General features: G+C 46.6%; 1 protein-coding gene across 1 annotated transcript in view; it reads right to left on the reverse strand.

Moving 5' to 3' along the window:
* LOC140731427 (uncharacterized) overlaps positions 1–12,438 on the reverse strand; it is a 78,435-nt gene that overhangs the window by 19,423 nt on the left and 46,574 nt on the right. The window contains exons 7-8 of the mRNA XM_073052931.1: positions 11,344–11,465; positions 2,297–2,480 (exon numbers count right to left, since the gene is read on the reverse strand). Of these exons, the coding sequence (XP_072909032.1) occupies positions 2,297–2,480; positions 11,344–11,465 (306 nt within the window). The remainder of the gene's footprint in view (positions 1–2,296; positions 2,481–11,343; positions 11,466–12,438) is intronic.

Here is a 12,438-nt window from a genome sequence, read left to right on the forward strand (position 1 = left end):
CCACCATCCCACCATCTATCTTCTACATTAAAAAATACATCACAGTGCAGGCCCTTCGGCCCACAACGTTGTGCTGACTTTTTAACCTATCCCAAGATCTATCTTTCTCCTCTCACATAACCCTCCATTCTCCTATTATCCACGTGCCTATCTAAGAGTCTCATAACTGCCTCTAATATATCTGCACTACCACCCCTGGCAGGGGTTCCACACACCCACCATTTGGTGTAAAAAACTTACCTCTGACATCCCCTATACCTCCCTCCAATCACATTGAAATTATACCCTCTCACATTAGCTGTCGCCACCCCAGGACAACGTCTCTGGCTGCTCATTCAATTTATACCTGTTATCATCTTGTACACATCTATCTAGTCACCCCTCATCCTCCTTCACTCCAAAAAGAAATGACCTAGCTCCCTCAACCTATCCTCATAAGATGTGCTCTCTAAATCTCCTCTGCTCTATCTCTAAGGCTTCAACATCCTTCCTGTAATGAGGCGACCAGAACTGAGCACAGTACTCAAAGTATGAACGTGGAACCCAAGGTTTTGAGAGGACAACTTACAATGACCAATGGGCCTACTAACCCGTACATCTTTCAGAGGAACGGGAGCACCCTGAGCAAACCCGCGTGGTCACGGGAGAACGTACAAACCCAAGGTTCCTCTGTTCCTCCACAATCCTGCCATTAACCCTGTATTCTGTCTTGTATGGAATGTAATGGTTCGAGCGAAGGTGGGTGAGCAAATTGGAGAGGCTGGGCTTGTTTTTCCTGGAGTGAACCAGCATGAGGGTTGACCTATGCTGGATTATGGGAGGAATAGATAGGGTAGATAATCAGAATTTCTTCCTCATGCTAGGGCTATCAAAAACAAGATGGCATGTCAAACAAGTCTTTGGACTGTGGGAGGAAACAAGAGTGCCCAAAGGAAACCGCTCAGTCCCTGGGGGGAACATTCATACTCCTTACAGCAGTAGCATTTTCTGTCCATGGAAAGAGTTTCTGGCTGTCCACTGTCTACTAAAGGTTGAGTGACCTAGGGCTTTTCTTTTTGGAGTGAAGTATGAGAGATAACTTGATAAGAGGTGTATAAGATGTTGAGAGGCATAGATCAAGTGAACAGCCAGAGGCTTTTCTCCAGGGGCAGAAATGGCCAATACCAGAGGGCATAACTTCCTCCCCCATCGGATTCCTTCTTCTCTAGCTCTTTATCTTTCCCATCCACCTGTCTTCCCCTTCTAGCTTGTCCTCCTTCCCTTCCACCCATCTTTTTATTTGGGTGCCTTCCTCCTTTTCCAGTCCTGATGAAGGGTCTCAGCTCGAAATGTTGACTGTTCATTGGTTTCCTCAGATGCTGTCTGACCTGCTGAGTTCCTCCAGCATTGTGTGTGTGTGTGTGGCTCTGGGAATGTCAGCGTCTGCAGAATCTCTTGTGTTCAGAATTTGGAGGTGATCGGAGGGAAATAAGGGGGATGTTAGAGGTAAGTTTGTCACACGGGGAGTGGAATGCCCTGCCAGGGTTGATGGACATTTAAGAGACTCTTAATGGATGATAGAAAATGAATGGTGTTGGGAGGGAAGGTTGGATTGATCTTACAGTAGGGTAAAAGGTAGGCACAACGTGGTGAACCAAGAGGATCTGTGCAGTGATGTGGCTTTCTATGTGCTACGTTCTATCTTTACTATGAACAGAAGCCTTACATAGCAGGAACCTCAGTCAGGGAGGAGGGAGATAGTGAAGGAGTGGAGGGTCACGTCAGCTGGAAGTGTGGCCAGTGGTGGAGTGATGTGAAGCTGCAGGTGGTGGGTGAAACACAAAAGGCACTGGGACCAGTTAACCCTCCTTCCATGGATAGCACGGTAGTGTAGTGGTTTGTACCCAGCGATCAGGGTTCAATTCCACTGTCATCTGTAAGGATCTATCATTTGCACGTTCTCTCTGTGACCGCATGAGTTCTCCCCCGGGTACCTGGCTTCCTCCCACATTCCAAAGACTGACAGGTTAGGTTTAGCAAGTTGAGGACAGGCTGCGTTTGCACAGTAAGCGTGGCCATGCTTGTGGGCTGCCTCCAGTACAAGCTTCAGACTGTGTTACTTGTTGCAAAACGATGCATTTCGCTAAATGTCTCCATGTTCCAATGCACATGTGGCAATAAAGCTAGTCTGGAACAAGCTCTCTATGGCTCGAACCCAACTGCACACTTTTGGAGATGTGTCCAGATCACGGCTGGAGGAGCGAGGCAGATCCCGTCTGTATCTCTGGAGCAAAGAGTGGACAACTGCGCGTTGTACCTGTCTGTCCCGGTTCACACCTTCGGAGTGATATGGTCACGTGGTTGCTCACTGGACCCTCCCCTTGATCACTGACGGCAGTGGTAGTGATGTTGTAGTCCAGGTCTGCCCTCAGGTTCCTCAGGGTAATATACCTCCGCTGGGTTGTGTTGACCTGTGTACCCGCGTCAGTCACAATGCGGACCTACGGAGACAAGATTACCTTTTTAAGGACTGACCCTGTAGACAGTATGCGTCTCCTCTGGCACAGAAGGAATGCACCATGTTTGGTCTGATGGCTTTGCGATCCAGATGGTCAAGTCAAGAATGAGGCACAAACCTATTATTTGCAGTGGTTTAAAAAACCAGAACATACACTCAGTGGCCACTTTATTAGGTACACCTGTACCTCTGCTCGTTAATGCAAATATCTAATCAGCCAATCACGTGGCAGCAACTCAATGCATAAAAGCATGCAGACCTGGTCAAAAGGTTCAATTGTTGTTCAGACCAAACATCAGAATGGGGAAGAAATGCGATCTAAGTGACTTTGACTGTGGAATGATTGTTGGTGGTTTGAGTATCTCAGAAACTGCTGATCTCCTGGGATTTTGAGTGAGCACCATCACAGAGGCTGTGTACAAGAAGGGCCAGAGTCACCTCTACTTCCTGAGGAGACTGAGGTCCTTTGGAGTCTGTAGGCCTCTCCTTCACATGTTCAACTGGTCTGTTGTCGCCAGTACAATCTTCTATGCAGTGGTTGCTGGGGCAACATGGGAGATGCCAATAAGCTCAATGAACTGATTGGAAAGGCTGGCTCTGTTATAGGATTCAAACTGGACTCGCTGGAGGCTGTGGTAGAACAAAGGACCCTGTGGAAAATCCTGGCAATTCTGGACAATGTTTCTCACCCCCTGCATGCCACATTGGCTGAACAGAGGAGCACTTTTAGTAATAGACTGAGACAACAGCAGTGCTCCAATGAGTGCTATATGAGGTCATTCTTACCCTCAGCCATTAGGCTCCATAATGAGTCAACCTATAGCTGGGGAAGCGATGACCCCCTCCTGTTAGACTGCTTGAGCTAACTTATTTTTTATTCTTTCTACTTCTCTTCTAATATTTACAGTATATCAGTCCACTTGTAATGCTACTGTGACACTCTAATTTCCTTTGGGATCAATAAATTATCTATCTATCTATCTTTCTATCTCCCATTGTAATTTGTAGACCACATCTTTACTATTGTTTGGGAGTCTGCATACAACTCCCATTAGGGTCTTTTTATCCTTACAAATCCTTAGCTCTCTCCACAATGATTCAACACCTTCCAACCCAACGTCTCCTCTTTCTAATGATTTGATATCTGCCCTTCCTTTTGATACAATATGTATCTATAGACGTTAAGCTCCCAGCAATAACTGACCTTCAGCTATGATGCAGTGATGCCTGCTACATCACGCCTGCCAATCTGCAACTGTGCTACAAGTTGATCGAACTTATTCCGTATACTGCTTGCATTCAGATACAACACCTTCAGTCCTGTATTCACCCTTTCTGACTTTGCCCACCTTTTCTGTTGCAACTCATCAGCAGTTTTGCCCCATCAGCAGCTGTTACTCACTACACACTGCCTCTGTTTGCAAACCAGCTCCCTCACCCTCAGCACTATCATCCACCTTTCCTACGACACTTCTTGCATTGAAATATATGGAGCTCAGGACAGTAGTCACACCATGCTCAACCTGTTGATTCCTGACTTTGTCTGAGGTCTGACCAGCATCTGCCTCCACAACCTCTCCACTATCTGTTCTGGCGCTCTGGTTCCCACCCCCCTGCAAGTCCAGTTTAAACCCCACCGTGCAGCATTAACACACCTTCCCACTGGGATATTAGCCCTTTTCCTGTTCAGGTGCAAACCGGGATGGGACTTCTCTGGAAGAGAGCCCAGTAATTAAAAAACCTTATGCCCTCCCTGCTACACCAACTCCTTTGCCACATATTAAACGGTATAATCTTCCTAGTTCTGACCTCACTAGCAAGTGGTACAGGTAGCAATCCTGAGATCACTACCCTGGGGGTCCAGCCCTTTAACTTAGCACCTAACTCCCTGAACTACCTGTGCAGAACCTCGTCACTCGTCCTACCCACGTCTCTGGTACCTACATGGACCATGCCCTCTGGCTGTTCACCCTCACTTAAAAATGTTGAGGACACGATCTGAGATACCCCAGATCCTGACACCCAGGAGGCAACATACCATCCGGGAATCTTTTTCTTGCCCACAGTACCTCCTGTTTGTTCCCCTACCGAATGAATCCCCTTACACCACAGCATGCCTCTTCTACCCCCACCTTCCCCTCTGAGTCACAGAACCAGACTCAGTGCCAGGGACCCGACCACTGTGACTTTCCTCTGTGAGGGCAACCTCCTATGGACAGTATCCAAAGTGATACAGCTGCTGTTGTGGGGGATGGCCACTGGGGTACTCTGCACTGGCTCATTAAACCCATTTCTCCTTTCTGAATATCACCCAGTTTCCTGTGTCCTGCACCTTGGGAGTGACTACCTCTCTGTACGTCCAATCAGTCCCTCAGCCTCCCGAATGATACGGAGTTCATCTGTATCCAGCTCCAACTCCTTGTTAGAAGCTGCTGCTGGATGCACTTTTTGCAGTTGTAGTCATCAGGGACACTGGAGGTCTCCCTGCCTTCCCACATTCTGCAAGAGGAGCATTCCACTATCCTGCCTGGCACCTCTACTGTCTTAGCTGAGTAGCTATAAAGAGAAGGGGAAAAAAAATGTAACCTTGAGCTTTTTTTTCCTCTAGTCTTGAAGAGTTAAAGCCTCAAGATCACCACTCTGACTCTGTCCACTCAGATGACAGCCATTGCGACAATGTCCCCTGCATTTTCATCCGCCTTCCTATAATTAGCTCTTGCTAATCAATCCCAAATGGTGATCGGTCGCTGGTCAAAGCTTCTTTTCCCTGTAGCGAGCCACTGCTGCCTTTCCTGCTTGGGCAGTGGACCTGATTGAAACACCCTCCTCTCAAAACCTCATGTCTGGATTGGTTGCAGCTTTATAGGTGATTATATAGAATACAAGCAAGCATGGGAAAGATAGAAATATCAGAAAAATAACACGTTTACACTCTAAACCAACACACTCCAAGCCTCATGGGTATATGAGGGATATCTAAGAAACTCTGGGATAGGTATGTGGATGTCAGAAAGCGGACGGCTATGTTGGAGGGAAGGATTACATTGAACTTGGAGTGGTTAAAAGGTTGGCACAACATTGTGGGATGAATGGCCTGCAGTTTGCTGTAGTGTTCTATGTTTTATGTTCTCCTTGAAGATAGACTGGAAGAACAGAGAGAAGACAGTTTCTGTGAGCTGTCTTTGCCGAGTCTGTGATACAGCCATAGCCGGCCAAGTTTGTCACGGAGAACTCCGTTCTTACATTAACGTCAACAGTGAGGTGATGGAAATCCTAAGGTGCACTTGGGCTGGGAACTCTGCAGCCTTGCCCCAGGGAAGTGATGGAAATACAGTGGGTATACCTAGGCAGCTTCCGCATGTGCTCTTCCTTATCGTGGTGGGGAGGTTTGTGTGCCTTAATGATCCTGGGAGCTATACCAGCTGGGACTTCAGTCCCTGGTAGGTTCAACCTTGCTGGGCAGGTTCCAGGTGAAGGGCCAGACGAATACAGCACCTGGTCCTCCAGATTGGGGGTTGGGCATAGGGCCAGCAACCCTACCCTGTAAAATCTTTATCGCTACAGAAACCGAAACAAGGAAATTTATTGATGCCGATGAGAGGTGTGATGCAGAACTGGGAACAGAAATTATGATGGATGGAGATCAAAGCCACCAGGACATCTCTGGACTGACAGCTAATCTTTCACCCAAAGAAACTATCCATATTGGATTCTGGAATGTTCAAATTTTATATCAAACTGGAAAGCTTGCACAGACTATCAAGGAGATGCATAACTACCAACTGCAGCTGCTTGGAATACAGGAAAGACATTGGACAGCTTCTGGAAAGCGACCCCTAGCATCTGGCGATACAATTGTATGGTCAGGCCGCAAGGACAAGCACCATTTACAAGGTGTGGCGCTCATCATGGACAAGGATGCCTCGCAGGCCTTATTAGAATGGAACCCCATCTATGAAAGACTCCTGTATGTTCGTTTAAACTCTAAGTTCGCTAAACTGTCCATAATTGTGCTATATGCACCTACTGAGGATGCGGAAGAAGAAACTAAAGATGAGTTTTATAACAGCCTTCAAGCTGCCGTGGAAAAGATCCTGAAACACGATGTGCCCATTATAATGGGGGACCTTAATGCAAGAGTTGGGAGTGAAAACAGCAATCGCGAAAGTACTATTGGAAGGCATGGTGTTGGAGTCATGAACGTCAATGGTGAAAGACTTTATGACTTTTGTGAAATGAACTGTCTTACAGTAGGAGGCACCATTTTCCAGCATAGAGATATCCATAAACTCATGTGGAAATCCCCGGATGGGAAAACAGAGAGTCAGATTAACCATATCATTATCAACAGCAAATGGAAGAGATCACTCAACGATGTTCGGGTAAAAAGGCTAGCGGATGTTGGCAGCTATCACCATCTCCTTGTAGCAAAAGTGAAACTAAAATTTAGGAAAGTGAGAATGGGCTTAGGCAGAGGCCGACACTTCGATTCCAGCAAACTTCAAAACTTCAAGATACAGAGAAAACTTACACTCAAACAGATTTAGCATACTAGGCAAAGATAGTGACATGACAATCCATGACTTTAATAATGTGATGAAGGAGACTAGTAAAGGGATACCAAAAGAAACGGAAAGAAGAATGGATTAGGGAGACAACCTGGATGAAAATACCGAAAAGGCAAGAAACCAAGAAAAAAATGCTGAGTACAGCTTCCCGTCGCCTGAGGGAGAGACTTGCTGCTGAATATGCCGAGAATGACAAGGATGTTAAACAAAGCTGCAGGAAGGACAAGCGACTGCTTCAAAAACTGAAGAAGCTGCAAACAATATGGCTATGAGAACATTATACAAAATAACCAAGTGCATGAATAGATAATAGACAATAGACAATAGGTGCAGAAGTAGACCATTCGGCCCTTCGAGCCTGCACCGCCATTTTGAGATCATGGCTGATCAATTCCTTATCAATACCCGGTTCCTGCCTTGTCCCCATATCCCTTGATTCCCCTATCCATAAGATACCTATCTAGCTCCTTCTTGAAAGCATCCAGAGAATTGGCCGCCACTACCTTCCGAGGCAGTGCATTCCAGACCCCCACAACTCTCTGGGAGAAGAAGTTTTTCCTTAACTCTGTCCTAAATGACCTACCCCTTATTCTATGGAACTATGGAAACAAGCATGATATCACTATAAAAGCAAAGGATGGCATTATCAAAAACGAGAAAGGAATAACTACCAGATGGAAAGAGCATTTTCAAGTAGTTTTGAATAGACCAACCCCTCGAGAAACCCCTGAGATTTGTGAGAATAACAAAGACTTTGATAGGTCCACGGAACCACCCACAGCTGAAGAAGTCCAGCAAGCCATTAAGAAAATGAAATCAGGAAAGGCACCTGGAGAAGATGAGATAAGTGCAGAAATGCTTAAGGGAGGTGGCAGAGAAATGTGCTGTGTCAAATCTTTAACATCATCTGGAAAAGTGAAGAAATACCCGAAGAGTGCCAAACTGGACTTATTGTAAAACTGCCAAAGAAAGGAGGTTTAAGTATATGCGACAACTGGAGGGGTGTTACACTCCTCTCAATCACAAGCAAAGTTTACAGTCACATCTTGTTAAATCGGCTGTCAGAGGTTGTGGAAGATATCATCCGGAAAGAACAAGCTGGCTTTAGAAAAGGTCGATCTTGCATAGACCATATATTCGTACTAAGACAAATTCTCGAACAATCTGCAGAGTGGAACAACAATCTTTATGTACTATTTGTGGACTTCAAAAAAGCACTTGACAGTATCCACCGGAAAACACTCTGGAAAATTTTAAGAAGATACGGATTTCCCCCAAAAATTGTAAACGTTATCCAAATGATGACTTTCTGTGAAAGGTGCTTTGTGGAAAGCTATTGACAGAAAGCTTCAGGGTATTCACAGGAGTTAAACAGCAATGTATCCTATCACCTTCTCTCTTCATTTTAGCAATGGATTGGCTTACGAGGGAAACAATCACAGAAAAGAAACGGGGTATTCACTGGACACTTACCTCAACACTTGAAGACCTAGTTTTTGCTGACAATATCAGTCTGATAGCGAGTCGTCATTGTGACATTCAGGAGAAATCAGACAGACTTACATCACATGCATCGCAACTTGGGATGAACATTCAAGTGAGGAAAACAAAGATCATGAAGATGAAAGCTTCCAACCTCCAAGCAGTGATCATCAATAATCAGCAAGTGGAAGAGGAAGGTGAGTTCACGTATCTTGGGAGTAAAGTCAGCACTGATGGAGATAGTGGTAAGGACGTATTAGCAAGACTATCTAAAGCAAATCAAGCTTTTGGCAGCCTCATTGCAGCTGGGCCATGAAATGAGAATGCCAAATGATCAACGAGCAAAAGTAGCACTAATGTGGACCCCACAGGGAAAGCGAAGGAGGGGCGGGCCCAAAGTGACGTGGCGAAGATCTGTGGAAGCAGAACTGAAAGAAGTCGGCATGAACTGGGTAACAGAGTGAAAGACTGGCAGAAATGGAAGACCCTTGTGGAGGCCCCATGAGCCACCTAGGCACTAAGGGTTCAGACGACGATAACGATACCCAGGCAGGGAACTCGAGGATGCAGGTGTTTCCAAATCATTGCTGCTCTTGATCTCCCACGTGGCAAAGGTCGCAGGGAAGAGTCGAGCACAAGTGGTGATAGTGAGGGCCCAGTGGGATTGGAGACAGTCCAGAGGAGACTCACGAGAATGATCCTGGGAACAAAAGGGTTAATGTATGAGGTGTATTTGATGGCTCTGGGCCTGTACTCGATGGAGTTTAGAAGAATGAGGGGGATATCTCATTGAAACCTACTGAATATCGAAAGGCCTAGACAGAGCCTAGATGTTTCCTGTAGTGGGAGAGTCCAGGACCAGCGGGCACAACCTCTGAAGAGAGGGATGTCCATTTAGAACAGAGATAAAGAGGAATTCCTGTATCCAGAGGGTGGTGAAGCTGTGGAATTCATTGCCACAGATGGCTGCGGAGACCATCTTTGAGTTTATTTAAAGTGGAGGTTGATAGGTCCTGAATTAAAGGTTATGGGAAGAAGGTGGGAGGCGGGGTTGAGAGGGATAATAAATCAGCCAGGATGGAATAGCAGAGCAGACTTAATGAGCCTGACAAAGGGTCTCAACCAGAAATGTTGACTGCTTCTTTCAATGGATGCTGCCCGACCTGCTGAGTTCATCCAGCTTTTTTGTACGTGTAGACTTAATGAGCCGAATGGCCCAATTCTGCTTCTATGTCTCATTGTCTTAAGGACAGGTTGGACAATTACCGGTGGTCGATGCCACAGGGCAGAGGCAGGAACAACAGCCATGCAGGTCATCGGCCATCTTGATTTGGAGGTACGTTATCACATAGTGCCTCAGTATACTGATATGTCGAAATGATCTGTACGAATGGCATAGAAGGCAAAGATTCTGAGTCTACCTCGGTTTATGTGACAATGATAAACCACTGTAATGCCCTGGTTGAAATGTTTACTGTTATGCTGTGTGTAGTCCGTTTTGGCAGTTCTGTGAGAGCAACTTGTTTGGGTCACTGTTGAAGATAAGAGGTGAGGAGAAGTGTGTGCCATCCAATTAGGATGGTTGGATTAAGGGGAGGTTTCTCTGGTGAGGGACACTGAGGTTGGGCTTGGAGCTCTTGTTCGAAAGGAGATGAAGAGAGACGATGCTGGGGAGAACCGGTTGTAGCATACGATCCGGTGGGAGACCCGTTTGCTCGAGATGGATTGCGAGCGACGGTCGGAAGGTGGTGTGTGCTTTCACGCTGACCGAGGGCCCAGCGCGTGAGTGACAGAGAAGTTCACGATGAGCTCCAACTTGTGCACGTTTGACTGTTCAATTAGAATGGCCCTTTTCTTTTTGTTTTTCTTTACTGACCCTTTAGTCAAGATTCATAAATACAATTCCTTTAATCATATGCAGTGTCCTGTCTGTTAGTTGGTGGCATTAATTTGTAACAAGGTAGCGAATGACACAGCATCCACACAAACTAGAGTGCGTCTCAATCTCACGAGTTTGGCAGGGCCAGAGGTAGTCTTCGCCAGACTTACATTTACCAATTTCCGGACAGGGATTCCATCCCATTCTCAATTATTTTGCCGTTGACTCTCTGGGACATGTCACTCCGAATCTGGTAACTCACTTTGATACCTCATCAGGACTCAGTGAGTCTGCTTGTAAAGCTGTGAGTTCAAATCCTGCCACAGTCAGCAAATCAAATAGTTCACTATAGGCATTGCAGCAGAATTAGGCCATTCAGCCCATCAAGTCTGACTCACCATTCCATCATGGCTGATTTATTCCCTCTTTCAACCCCGTACTCCTGTCTTTTCTCCCCATAGGTTTTGACACCCCGACTAATCAAGAACGTATCACACTCCACTTTAAATATATCCAAAGTCACAGCCTCTATAGCTGAATGTGGCAATCAATTACACAGATTCACCACCCTCTAGTTAAAGAAATTTCTCCTCATCTTTGCTTTAAAGGGACATCCTTGTATCCTGAGGCTGTGCCCATTGGTCCTAAGCTTCCCCCACTATGGGAAACATCCTCTCCACATCCACTCTGTCTAGGCCTTTCATCATTTGACAAGTTTCACTGAGATTCCCCCCTCATTCTTTTAAACTCCAGTGAGTACAGGCTCAGAGACTTCAAATGCTCCTCACACATTAACCTTTTCATTCCCGGAATCATACTCGTGATTCTCTCCAGTGCCAGCACATCCTTTCGTAGACACGTGGCCTAATGCTCCAATGAGTTGCAAAGCCTGGAGGCCATACAAGTGGAAGGCTTACCAGATATCCGGTCACCCGGCTGCTGACTGTTTTGGAGGAGGTCCAGCTCATGAAGACAGTGCCACACTCCACCTGCGTCACCCTCAGCTCGACCCACTGGAGCAGGACATCACCTGGATCATCTATGTTCAGGCATAAAGAGGGAACAGATCAGTCACCCAGCCTGCCCAAGGCGTTCGCAGTGGGGCTTGATACAAGTTACGCACAGGATAAACTCCTTCACAACATAAAGTCTTTCCGCCATATACAGTACACACCACAAATCAGGGACATGGTGGAATGTTCTCCGCTTGCTCGATTTGCCTGCACCGCAATTCACTTGAGAGGCCCAACAGAATACAGGACAATGCGACCCACTCAGTTAGCAGCTACCCCCTGCCCCCCCCCCCCGCAATACATCACCTTACAGACTCTCCCCCTCTACAGCTGACCAACAGTGACTGCGATATGACACGTCTACAAAATGGGTCACTGTTACGTCACCAGGTTATTCCTGCTGGTGACCTCCACCAGCAGAAGGGACAAGGGCAGTGGGCACATGGACACTCTACCATCGAGCTCCCCACCATCCAGAGACAGAATTAAGACTGCCATTGCTTCAGTGTAGGTGGGCCCAAGGCCTGGGAGCTTCCTTCGCAACTTCTCTTTCCTGAGGTCAATGGGCAGCTCTTCTGCTCTGCTGACATTGAGGGAACGCTTCTTGTCATGACACTGTGTCACTGCATTCTTTATCTCCCTTCGACAATCTGTCGCAGTGTTATCTGAGACGCAGCCCACAATGATGGCGTCACCTGCAGACTTGTGGATGGAGTGAGAGCAGTCACGAGTGTCGAGTAAGCAGCTGAGGATGCAGGCTTGTGGGCTGCCACCATTGACAATAATTGCAATGGACGGGTTGCTACAGAGTGCGCTGTTGGTCAGGAAGTCCGCAGTGGATTGGGAAGGTGGGTCACCACCATCTCCTGCAGATCGGTTTTGCAGTAAGGGCCAGAGTCAGATTATTGGAATGTGTCCATCATCTGGAGCGTTTGGGAGGCAATAATCATCTCCCTGTTCTCCTCGGAGAAAGGAAAGGCAAGGATTTGGAGTAAATAT

The sequence above is a fragment of the Hemitrygon akajei genome, chromosome 8 (assembly GCF_048418815.1).
Source record: "Hemitrygon akajei chromosome 8, sHemAka1.3, whole genome shotgun sequence".
Taxonomy (NCBI): domain Eukaryota; kingdom Metazoa; phylum Chordata; class Chondrichthyes; order Myliobatiformes; family Dasyatidae; genus Hemitrygon; species Hemitrygon akajei.